This window comes from Cottoperca gobio, chromosome 9, assembly GCF_900634415.1.
Source record: "Cottoperca gobio chromosome 9, fCotGob3.1, whole genome shotgun sequence".
Classification (NCBI taxonomy): domain Eukaryota; kingdom Metazoa; phylum Chordata; class Actinopteri; order Perciformes; family Bovichtidae; genus Cottoperca; species Cottoperca gobio.
The window spans coordinates 29,927,570-29,940,498 of NC_041363.1; the positions used below are offsets into that span (position 1 = coordinate 29,927,570).

At 42.8% G+C, this 12,929-nt stretch overlaps 1 protein-coding gene across 3 annotated transcripts; it reads left to right on the forward strand.

Annotated features, from left to right (window-relative positions):
• Positions 1 to 43: 43 nt before the first annotated feature.
• Positions 44 to 12,658, forward strand: gtf2h2 (general transcription factor IIH, polypeptide 2). Of its 3 annotated transcripts, none has more exons than XM_029440614.1 (15): positions 44 to 121; positions 779 to 861; positions 957 to 1,034; positions 1,293 to 1,329; positions 4,446 to 4,532; positions 4,626 to 4,676; positions 5,208 to 5,262; positions 6,481 to 6,586; positions 6,671 to 6,761; positions 6,899 to 7,094; positions 8,236 to 8,299; positions 8,406 to 8,509; positions 9,381 to 9,483; positions 9,570 to 9,609; positions 11,848 to 12,658. In XM_029440614.1, exons 2-15 carry the CDS (start codon positions 806 to 808, stop codon positions 11,956 to 11,958), a joined length of 1,179 nt encoding a protein of 392 aa, XP_029296474.1. In that variant the 5' UTR covers positions 44 to 121; positions 779 to 805; the 3' UTR covers positions 11,959 to 12,658. The 3 variants fall into 3 exon arrangements, with proteins under 3 accessions (XP_029296474.1, XP_029296472.1, XP_029296473.1); XM_029440612.1 differs by having other exon boundaries at positions 76 to 117; positions 11,848 to 11,958; XM_029440613.1 differs by lacking the exon at positions 44 to 121 and adding an exon at positions 149 to 187 and having other exon boundaries at positions 11,848 to 11,958.
• Positions 12,659 to 12,929: the final 271 nt, after the last annotated feature.

The following is a 12,929-nucleotide window of genomic DNA, read 5'->3' on the forward strand; positions in this document are numbered from 1 at the left end:
GAAGACGTAAACAGTTAACCGCATAGACCAGAGGCTGACTGAGCGGATGCTTTTATCTGGAAAGTATGTTTCTTTCCGGAAGAAAACTCCGTTGCACCAGCTGGCTCAACTGGGTTTGTAGGTAACGTTACAACTTTTGTTTTTTTTAACGTGAGATAGCGAGTTGTATCACACACAAATTAATAAGGTATTAACTTGATGATGCATATCATAACTTGGATCACGTTAGCAGCTTGAATGAATGTTACTTAAACAACCTCCAATAACTCCAATAGTTAACAGATGTTTTTAGCTAGCTCGCTGTTATAGTTTTCTGTTAAAAGTTAACGTTAATGACTTCGACTAGCTGAGGCCAAGACATTCCTTTATCTTAAGTTAACTGCAAGGTTTGATACAGGCTCATGCCAAACTCCATTTACTAAACATGGAACTCAATACTGCGTGAATGAGTCCCTACTTTATGGAGCGCAGTCTTTTAGGAACCATTACCATTCAGGCTATTGTTGATGTTAACGCTAGAATCTCCGATAACGTTTTATTTTTTTGACCCATGGACAGCCAAATTTAATTTAATTATATTTGCAAATGAAAAATGCGATTCTCATTTGTCTGCCTACTTTGTAGAACAGTCTTTTAGGAATCTTTAGTGTCTTCTGATATATAACAACATACAATTAATTCACAAAGCAGTTTTTATTAGGTGTATTACCAGCATGACAAGTGACAATTGCTATTCCTGGGACATGAATGGAGTTTGACACCCTACTTTGGCTTGCAGTATTAGAATTTTTGACTGGCAGACATAATGGATGAAGAACCAGAGAGAACCAAGCGCTGGGAAGGGGGCTATGAAAGGACATGGTAAGACCACTAAGACCGCTGCTCCAAGAAGATTTTCGTAGATATATGTACTGTCATTTGATACAACATTGGGGAACGTATGTATTCTCCTACAGGGAGGTGCTTAAGGAGGACGAATCTGGCTCACTGAAAGCCACAGTGGAAGAGATCCTGTTCCAGTCTAAAAGGAAAAGGTGTGTGTTATTTAGATACTTCTTCTGTTATGTTGTAATTGAGACTTAATTTCATCTGTTGAAGTTATAACTCAAACATTATAACATCATCTCTATTACACTTTGTTCTACTATATTGTCTGTGGAATGTTTTCCCCTTGCTGCTGTATATTTATTGTTCTACCAAACCTTTGCACTGGTCAGTCCCAAGAAGAAATCAGTTAATTCTCAAAAAGTATTGTTATTATAAACTTATATGCTGCTTTGTTCTCCTTATAGGGTGGTAGAGAGCCATGGACAAGTTAGGCTTGGGATGGTGAGTGAGTTCTGCCTCCTTCCTATTACACCACATTACTTTTATATATTTATAAAGACCATCCATCCATCCATCGTCTACCGCTTATCCGGGATCGGGTCGCGGGGGCAGCAGCTCCAGTAAGGAACCCCAATCTTCCCTTCTCCGGGCCACAACCTCCAGCTCCGACTGGGGGATCCTGAGGCGTTCCCAGGCCAGTGAGGAGATATAATCTCTCCACCGAGTCCTGGGTCTTCCCCGGGGTCTCCTCCCAGCTGGACGTGCCTGGAACACCTCCCTAGGGAGGCGCCCAGGTGGCATCCTTACTAGATGCCCGAACCACCTCAACTGGCTCCTTTCAACGTAAAGGAGCAGCGGCTCTACTCCGAGTCTCTCACGGATGGCTGAGCTTCTCACCCTATTTCTAAGGGAGACGCCAGCCACCCGTCTGAGAAAACCCATTTCGACCGCTTGTACCCGTGATCTCGTTCTTTCGGTCATGACCCAGCCTTCATGACCTTCGTGAGGGTAGGAACGAAGATCGACCGGTATATTGAGAGCTTTGCCTTCTGGCTCAGCTCTCTTTTCGTCACAACGGTGCGGTAAAGTGACTGTAATACCGCCCCCGCTGCTCCGATTCTCCGGCCAATCTCTCGCTCCATCGTCCCCTCACTCGCGAACAAGACCCCGAGGTACTTGAACTCCTTCACTTGGGGTAATGGCTCATTCCCTACCCGGAGTAGGCAATCCACCGGTTTCCTGCTGAGGTTTCCTGGCCTCAGATTTAGAGGTGCTGATCCTCATCCCAACCGCTGCACACTCGGCTGCGAACCGATCCAGTGACTGTTGAAGGTCACAGACCAATGATGCCATAAGGACCACATCATCTGCAAAGAGCAGCGATGAGATCCTCAGGTCACCGAACTGCAACCCCTCTCCTCCACGACTACGCCTCGATATCCTATCCATGAAAATCACGAACAGGATTGGTGATAAAGCGCAGCCCTGGCGGAGGCCAACATTCACTGGAAACGAGTCCGACTTACTGCCGAGTATCCGGACACAACTCTCGCTTTCGGCGTACAGGGATTGGATGGCCCTCAAAAGTGACCCCCTCACCCCATACTCCCGCAGCACCTCCCACAGTATCACCCGAGGGACCCGGTCATACGCCTTCTCCAGATCCACAAAACACATGTAGACCGGATGGGCGTACTCCCAGGCCCCCTCCAGGATCCTTGCAAGAGTAAAGAGTTGGTCTGTTGTTCCACGACCAGGACGGAATCCGCATTGTTCCTCTTCAATCAGAGGTACCGGCCGAACCCTCCTTTCCAGTACCTTGGAGTAGGCTGAGAAGTGTGATACCCCTGTAGTTGGCACACACTCTCTGGTCCCCCTTTTAAAATAGGGGAACCATCACCCTGGTCTGCCAACCCCTAGGCACTGTCCCAGACTTCCACGCAATGTTGACGAGGCGTGTCAACCAAGACAGCCCCTCAACACCCAAAGCCTTCAGCATTTCTGGACAGATCTCATCAACCCCTGCGGCTTTGCCACTGTGGAGTTGTTTGACTACCTCAGTGACTTCCATCAGGGAAATTGACGATTATCCCCCATCAGCTTCCAGCTCTGGGTCTACCATAGAGGGCGTGTTAGTCGGATTCAGGAGTTCCTCAAAGTGCTCCTTCCAGCGGCCGATAACCTTCGCAGTTGAAGTCAGCAGGGTCCCACCCTTGCTGTACACAGCTTGGATGGTTCCTCGCTTCCCCCTCCTGAGGTGCCGGATGGTTTTCCAGAAGCACCTTGGTGCCGACCGAAAGTCCTTCTCCATAGCTTCTCCGAACTTCTCCCACACTCGCTGCTTTGCCTCTGACACGGCAGAAGCTGCCGCCCTTCTAGTCCTTCGATACCCTGCAACTGTTTCCGGAGTCCTCCCGGATAACATAACCCGGAAGGACTCCTTCAGTCGGACGGCTTCCCTGACCACCGGGGTCCACCACGGTGTTCGAGGGTTACCACCCCTTGAGGCACCTAAGACCTTGAGACCACAGCTCATCACCGCAGCTTCAGCAACTCACCACCAGATGATGATCAGTCGACAGCTCCTCCCCTCTCTTCACCCGAGTGTCCACAACATGCGGCCTCAGATCAGATGATACGATTACAAAATCGATCATTGACCTTTGGCTTAGGGTGCTCTGGTACCACGTGCACTTATGAGCATCCTTATGTTCGAATATGGTGTTTAATATGGCCATTCCATGACTAGCACAGAAGTCCAAGTATAAATGACCGTTCGGGTTTAGATCAGGGAGGCCCTTCCTCCCAATCACGCCTCTCCAGGTGTCTGCATCGTTTCCCACGTGTGCATTGAAGTCTCCCAGCAAGACTATGGACTCCCCTACTGGAGCCCCCTGCAAGGCTCCATTTAGGGTCTCCAAGAAGGCCGAATACTCAGAACTGCGGTTTGGGGCATAGGCGGTTTGGGAGGCACCACGTAGCTTCTTCGGGCTGTGCCCAACCGGGCTCCGTGACCAACCGGGCTCCGTGGCAAAACCGGCCACCAGGCGCTCGCTGTCGGGCCCTCCCTCTGGCCCTGGCTCTAGACAGGGGCCCCGGGCTTCCTCCGGGCAGGGTCTCTCCTTTCCTTTCCCTTTCTTTCATGAAGTCGTTTTGAACCATTCTTAGTCTGGCCCTTCGCCTGAGACCAATTTGCCTTGGGAGACCCTACCAGGAGCACTAGGCTCCAGACAACACAGCTCTCAGGTTCATAGGGACACACAAACCTCTCCACCACAATAAGGTGATGGTTCCCAGAGAGGTTTATAAAGACCAAAATAGCCAATTGCACTTTTGAGCAACATTGTGTATAACATAATAGTTTCAATAGAATTGAGGTCATAGAACTAATTTTTATGTCTTGTTTTACAATATAGCTTTTAATATAACGCACAAGTCATGAATAGTACAGCAGCTTGTAATTAATTTGGTATTGCAACACTGTACTAGGGACCACTTTGGACACACTCAGTGTTACCATAACATTAAGTTCCATATAGGGATTAGTGTATTTTATTAGGAAAATAAAATATTATTTCCAAAAACTTGAAGATGTTGAAGGATGTCATGTGCTCTAGATGCGTCACCTCCATGTGGTGATTGATTGTTCAAGAAGTATGGAAGACAAGGACTTGAAACCAAACCGCCTCACCTCAACTCTTAAGGTAAATTCTGTAGCAGACCCATCACACTGTACACCAGCAGACATGTGATGTAAAAACTGTAAAGCACCATCTCTTTTCTCCTTTCCTCTTCAGCTCATGGAAACTTTTGTTGATGAGTATTTTGACCAAAACCCCATCAGTCAGGTATGTTTATACTGTTTTCATTCTTATATTTATATACTGGTTGCATTATATTCAAGTAACTATCACTGCAAAGGAAACTTTGCCTCATAATGATGGTGAATTTTATTTAAGGGATTTCCTGGGCCAATTGTTAAATGATCCATAAATGAATCCGTAAAAAATATAATCATTAGTTGTTGCCGTAGTATGATTGAATTATATTTAACAGGTTCTCATGTCATTTTATTATATTCCATATGGGCTAAAAGTAGGTGATGGCAAAGTGGCAAAAGCTTCAAGAACAATAACGGCAGATTGAGATTCTAAAACAATTGACTGTAAAGTCAGGCATTTGAGAGCATTTTAGGGTCTTATAGTCCTCCTTAAATTAGTCGTTAAAGGGAAACTACTAAAACAAACACATTTGTCTTTCAATCACAGCACGCTGCTGTCAGTCCCCAATCAGAAACACTCAATTTTTCTTGTACAGTGATGCAATATCTGCAAACAAGTTTTACAGTGGCTGATGTAACATGTGTTATGTGTCTTCAGCTGGGCATTATCACCACGAAGAATAAAAGGGCTGAGAAGCTGTCTGACCTGGCAGGTGAGGATCACATGAACTGCAAATAATTAAGCCCCTTTTCCCACTGGTCAAAAATCCACTAACATCTGGCTTTTGTCTTTAGTGTGAAAGGTTACAATCGGCATTTGTTCCCCGGACAAATGACTGCCGTAATCACAACATTTACCGGCACCAGCTCCGAATGGTGATAGAAACATGACACCTGGAGGGAAACGCTCACTTTCGCACCTTGAAGTGTTCAAGTGAATATATAATAAATAAAATCAACAAGGATTTGGACAAGTATTATAAATTAAATAATAATAATTAATTATTAATTAATTAAAAATAATTAAATAAATTATACAGACAAATCATACAATTAACATGCTCTCCTCAAAGCCACCAGACTCCAGTCAGACACCAATTTTACCTCACTGATCATCGTTAAACACACTTCGTCTTTGTCTTTTCTCCGTACCAACAATCACCAACTCTGGTTTGGTAGTTTGAACGAGACTGAATAAGTAAGTAAGTAATAGAAAATCATCCCCGGAGTGTCTGTCTCTCATGTGGCAGGTTGCCACTGATAAAGTTTACGTCAGGATCATGAATCGTGACAGCGCCTGCTGCCCTGGTCCTGCTGGACACCGGGAAGCCTTTTTGACATTTTCCTGGATTCATCCATACTTTCTTTTTTTTTCAACACAACATAATTTCTGTCAAATGTTGTATTTGTACTATGTTGTTTATCCTGTACACACGACATCTATTGCACGTCTGTCCGTCCTGGGAGAGGGATCCCTCCTCAGTTGCTCTCCCTGAGGTTTCTTCCATTTTTCCCCCTTTAATTTTGGGGTTTCTTTTAGGAAGTTTTTCCTTGTGCGATGCGAGGGTCTAAGGACAGAGGGTGTCGTAACCTGTACAGTCTGTAAAGCACACTGAGACAAATGTATAATTTGTGATATTGGGCTATACAAATAAATTTGATTTGATTTGAGTTCCCTGACCACACAGGCATGTTATCAGAGTCAGGATTTCTCATTTAAACTGTAGTTATTGCAACAGAGAAAGTGTCACATTCCTGCTTATGCTGCCACAGATAAACCATGTGTCACCATCTTTTTAAATAGCAGCAAGAAGTGTTCAGTGTTAGATTTGCGTCTGTTCAAAATGTTCACTTATGTCAACTACAACTTCCAGTCTGTTAAATTACCCCGTGCAGCGTTAATGTACTTTGTTGTATTGTTTCACCACCAGGAAATCCAAAGAAGCACATTGTTGCTCTGAAGAAAGCAGTGGAAACTGTGTGTGTAGGAGAGCCATCCCTGTACAACTCTCTCAACCTGGCCATACAGACCCTCAAGTAGGTTCTGCAGTGTTATGGTTCTAAATTGGTTTCTTTAATATTACTGAATGTCACTCAGCTGGTGCCTGTCTTTGTATGAAGGCACATGCCTGGACACACGAGCCGGGAGATCCTTATAATCCTCAGCAGCCTCACTACATGTGACCCGGCCAACATCTGTGAGCTGATTAAGGTGAAGTACCACCTTAGACCCTTAGCTAAGGATGCACAACCATAGTCTTCGTTGGTATGCAGTTCAGCTGCTAAGTTTACTGGATATCTGGCATTTAATTTCAACTTAACTGTTTAACCGTGTTCCTCCTCTGTCAGACCCTGAAGTCTCTGAAGGTGCGGGTGTCCATTATCGGCCTGTCAGCAGAAGTCAGGGTGTGTACAGTATTGACCAGGGAGACGGGCGGCTCGTACCACGTTATCCTGGACGAGAGTCACTTCAAAGAGCTACTGATGCTGCATGTCAAACCTCTTCCAGCCAGCTCCTCATCTGAATGCTCTTTAATACGCATGGGTCAGTATTGAGATGCTGTTTCCATCTTTAGTAAAGAATCAGCTCCTCTTCGGTTTTAAACTAACTGGAAACATCAGAGCTATCGTACACCAAGAGTTATAAACAGAAAACAGTACTGGCTGTAAGGCTGGCCTAACAAACTGGCATTCTGCTGCAACTACAGGCCTGCTTCTTTAAACAATATTAACGAAGGGGGTAAACATGACAGAAAAAATTGGCATTCTGTATGATCTTACGCAAGTTTTGTAGATCCTAATTCCTCCTCTTGAACGGTAAGGCTGGTGATTTAAAGTGGTAACTGATCATTTTTTAACTTCCCACCCTAGTGTTTCCAAGTGGTATTACTGTTAGTGCCGCTGTTGCAAAGACAACTGGATATACTTACTGCTTGTTGCATAGTGAAAGCGAGGCTTATAGGAAACCAATATTTACTTCATAATGACAAGTTAAAAACTGTTTCCAATCTATTGTCACTTAATAGATTTTTTGCCAACAAATCACATGAGCTCCTTCATTACCATGAAAACGCACAAACATAGTAGATTATTTTGAGGCAATCCCATTTACACCGTCCTGCTGCCCCAAATACTGACTAAAGCACACATGTGGATTACTGCACCACTGAAAATAGTCCCAAACTAATGTACTGTTTTCTCCTGTTTGAGATAGTTGTTAAAAACTATTGTGCCTAGCTGTTTGAGGAAATTACTGGATTGGCTAGAATACTTCAAACCCTAAAACGATCATTTGTATATCAATTACTTACCCCGTGTCTTGAATTTGTGAAGAAAACTTAGTTTTTCTCACAAGCCCCACAGTAAACGAAGAATCCAAAGAAATTGAAAATTCTGGTAAGTAAACGAGTCGTTTTTAACATCAGTAAAACTATATCAAAACATCCATCACAAACTTGCATAACTCTCAGTATTCTCTCACTACTTCCCAAACACGTGCATTTACGCTAAAACGATACTATTTAAAACACTTCCATATAAACAGTCTCACGCTTGTGTACAAATTCAAGGTAACATGATATGAGGAATTGATATACAAATGGTAATTTTGTGGGTGAAGTATTAAGAGTATCTTTGACTATGAAAGCATCTACTGAATATTTGTCTCACACCTGCTTTTTGCTCAGGTTTTCCTCAACACACCATTGCCTCTCTGACTGATCAGGATGCCAAGCCTTCATTCAGTATGGCGTAAGTTTAAAACAGTGTGATTTACAGTGTGGCCAAGATTGAGCAGCCACTGTGTACTAAAGTAAATGTTCTTTACAATGGGCTGATCCTGGTGTGTGTCTCCCAGGAATCTGGACAGCAGCAGTGGTGCAGGTCTGTCTCTGGGAGGATACTTCTGTCCGCAGTGCCACGCCAAGTACACAGAGCTTCCTGTGGAGTGTAAAGTTTGTGGTATGTGTGATGGTGTAAGATTAGAGGAATTTTTTTTTGATACATTTCCAAAAAGTACTGTAGTTATTTTTCTAGTATGGAAATTGTATTGGACTAACCCAAGAAGACAATCCACAAATTTGTATCATAATCCACAAATATTTACTATCCACAAACATGTATTTTTTTATTAGTGATGTGTAAAGTCATATATACAAAAATACAGAGCTGCTTTGTTGCTCGGCTCACGGGTTTGTTTGGACCAGATAGTCTACTTTTGGACTACGGTCACAAAAACATGCTCTCTTACTGGGCTTGTCAAGTTTGTAGCGCCACTTAGCATCATAGCTATGCTAAAGAGTATAGAAGCATCAATGTAAGTTATTTATCTAGGCTAATTTTAGTGTTTAGCAAACGCCTGGCAGGGTATAGCCAATCAGAAACAGAGTAAGAGATGGGTCTTTCCGCAAGGCATGCTGGGTAGGCGCGTCCAGCGATTCAGTTTAGTCTCTTTCCGCCACCATCACCACCTTCTGGTCGAGCTACTAAGTGCATCTCACACAGCAGGGAAGTCACAAATGTTACGTGGCCCACTAACCAAAAGGAAGCAATCCAGAAATGTGAAAAATTAATTTCATCTGTACAAATGGATCGCTCTATATTTTTGTGGATATCACTTAACACAACACAATTGAAAATAAAACATGTTTTTGGATAGTGAAATATTTGTGGATCATGGCTGGTCCCTGGTACACAGTTGTGGATTGTCTTCTGTGGGATACAAATATTCTCGTCGAAAAATACTTCCATATTGCTGCTTTAAAAGTACTGTGCATTCAAACCAATAGCTTTCCATAGCATTGACTGGTGTGTGTGATGTATTGTGTCCAAGGTTTGACTCTGGTGTCAGCGCCCCATCTTGCTAGATCCTTCCACCACCTCTTCCCCCTCCAAGCGTTTCTAGAGAGTCCTATGGAGGAGATCCAAGAAGACAGGTGGCTCTGAAACACTCTCACACTCTCGGAATTACACACAAATACTGTGCTGCTGTGTATCTAAACCTGTTGTGATTTGGTTTCAGGTTTTGTCAAGCTTGTCAAGGGGAGCTGAAAGATAAAAGTGTAAGTACAGTAGCCGAGTGCATAGGAGTATTTGGACATAGTTCTTAGGAAGGTTGTCACAATACCAGAACTTTAAATTCGATACAATACTAGTATGAAAAAAAGATACTTGATACTTCTTTCGATAACAGAAAAAAGAAAAAAAAAAGGACAGGCAGTAAAATCCTAGGCAAATAAAATGTTATAATAGAAATAAAAATTTAAATTAAGAACCTGCACATGGTACTGGTACAGAAAAAAACCTATATAACACATACAAATGCATTTGTAATAATAATAGTATTTATAATAGTGTTCCTCCACAGCTAATATTGGACTTGCAGATGTTACAAATTGCGAGCTTTATGTCTTCAGGCTGTCGCTGTACTGCATGCTGCAGCTTTCACTGTGTGTTCCACTTGCATGGTGTGCAGTGGCTGTGATGTTACTGTTGGTCGGTCGGTCAAATTTACACAAGTGTGCTGCATGACGGTTTTACGTCGCACACAGCCAGATCTGTGTAAATTTGACTGGCAAAACTTCCCGGATCTATGAGACTGACTGCCGATCAGTGGCGGTTATGGCTAATCCGTTTACAATCCGACCAGTTTCAACTGCTGGCCAATCGATTGAGGCATCTGTAGCTTATTATTGCTTTTAGAATTTAGCTTTTAGTATTATTGCCATGACTAATCCTAGCTTGCTTTTTGAATAACAGTGACAGGTTGCTCGCTGGCTGTTCTAACTTCCATAGTTAGTTGCCTCCAGTCAAGTGGTGGGTATGTGGCCGTAACAGCCACAGGTCTAGGACAAGGTGGATTTCTTCCATGCAGCTTTGGATTGAAGAATCAGTTTTTTAATAGCTTGGGTACTTTTGATACTATTGAATGTATTAATTAATGGAGATCGTATCGTTTTTAAATACATGGTTGTAAGAGAGTCATGCCCAGATAAAAATGACAGAAGGAGAAGAAGGTTTGGTGAATAACAACAGGTTTAATGGTGACACTCTTAGCCTTTTCAAACTGAAGAAAACAGTGAATACACTCTTCTGCTAGACCTGAGGCCGCTCACAGTCACACATAGGTTACCACCAGGCTTATATTATGTGACTGATTAGCTGACTGTGTCCAGCTGTCTGATCTCCAGCTGAGACGCTCACATCTCTCCAGCAGCAGCCGGCGGTGTAACCACACTCCACTGTGGTATATCCCATATTTTTGACAACCTCAGTTCTAAGAACCCCCATTTTGTTTATTGCGTCTGCACCGCAAAATAAAGCCGTTTTGAAATACATTTTTAGTTTCTATTTCGAGCACTAGAGGAACATTGAGTGTATGTGCACAGTTATTTGTCCAACATATGAGCCAATTCAGCACTAGCAACCGCCATTTAAAAAGAAACCTTTAGCCGTGTAAACAATGTAAGAAAACACGGACCAATGGACCGACAGTGAACTCCAGGCTTCACTCATTATATTTGCGACATGACAAGGCGATTTTAACTCATCGACTGCCAGCCAGCTTGCATAACATCAGCGTTCCTTTTGGCGGTGTGAATGCAAACAGAAAAAAGCCTTTGAAGGGATGCGGTTCTTGGTGGAGCTCCCCAGTTGGCAGTTCCTTTCGGGGAGTGCAAGAACGGTTTGGTCCAAAAACGCCTTTTGTCTGAATGATATATATATATGTATATCCACATATTTTAGTATATAGGATCACAAATTAGTGTTAGCAACACTAGAGGGATAGGAAATTAAATCTGCCTCCTCTTTTTATTGCCACACATACAAACACAAACTTTAGACTCTGCATTAACCCCTAGTATTAGGAGCAGTGGGCATCTATATAGAGACCAGGCACTTCTCCAGGTACCAGTCTGGGGACCCTATGCTTCCCAAGCCAAGTCCCTAAGGACTGAGCTACTGCCGCCCACAAAAAGTGGATGCAGTTCATAGTCAGTGCACCCTAATCTTTATCATATTTGGGAAGGTTTAGGTAAAGAGTAGCCATTTAGTTGTATTATATAGGAACTGTAGGATCCAGTGTCTTTGGAGCTCTCTTGTCCTCTACTACTTCAACTTTGACTAATCTTCTTTAAGTCTGTCTTACAAGTCCCCCAACTATGGAACTGCAGTAATAAATTGCTCATTGGTTAAAAAACAAAATCTTAATATTAAGTGTAAAAATTGTGTACTTGATTGTTACTTTAGTCCCTCGACCCATCTTTATTTATCTGCTCTCTCCCCCTCTCTGTCTCTAGATATTCACCTGTCCATCATGTTGCAGTGTGTTCTGTGTGGAGTGTGATCTCTTCATCCATGACTCGCTACACTGCTGCCCCTGCTGTATTCACAGTCAGGGAGCCCCATGAAGTTGTGAGGCTAACTGTCAGACAGATTGAAATAAACTCAGTGGTCATGTGCCTTTATTGGCTCATCATATCCACTCTATCATTGTGGACAACACTGATAGGATGGATATGATGAACACAGGCTATGGACCTTCCACATAGTTATATTTCAAAGTTGTTGAAGATTGGCACCAAGACCGAGCTATGTCATTTGAAGATGGAAGCAGCTTCTTGCTAAACACCATGCTGTGTTGGGCCAAAGCTCCTGTCTGTAATGAGAACTGCATCTGAGCTGCTTTACTGCTGTAAAATAGCACCCTGCTTTATTTATGTCAGAAATTGTTTGTGTGCATTGTTTAAACACAGTATTGTACTACAATTCTGTTTGTGACATGGCAGTTAAAATAAAACAGATTTTTTTGTCCTTGTTAAAATGCTTTAACCAGTAAGATATTTGTTGTATAGTTTCAAAACAGGCCTTTAGCCAATTACCCAGAGTTTCCATTTCCAAAATGCAACTATTGCATCTGCTATGCAAAATTTCGGGTTAGATGCAGGGCTCTAGCTACCACTGAAGACATTAGGATTCTGTGGGTAATTTTTCTTGGAATTTGAGAATAAAACTACCCCATGTTGTTTTTTTGGTGAATGCTGTGTTGTAAAAGCACTTGGAGTGGTTGCAAAGACTAGAAAAGCACTATATAAATATTTGCCATCCATTTTGACTCACCATATTTAATACTTTTTGACCAAATAACTAAAAGAATCACAACCCATCGAAATGTTATTCCTGGCATTGTTGGAATTTCAAAATAAGGGAAATTTTCTGGCGGACTCCGCCCATGCCTTAACAGCTCTGAGCCAGCCAGCCAGCCAGCCCCCACCCATATAATGTAAATGTAAACACATAAGGGACGGGTTCAGGTATTACATGTTTATTTAAAGTATGTATTACTTGTACAGACATGTTTATAAGATATATGTATTTTAAT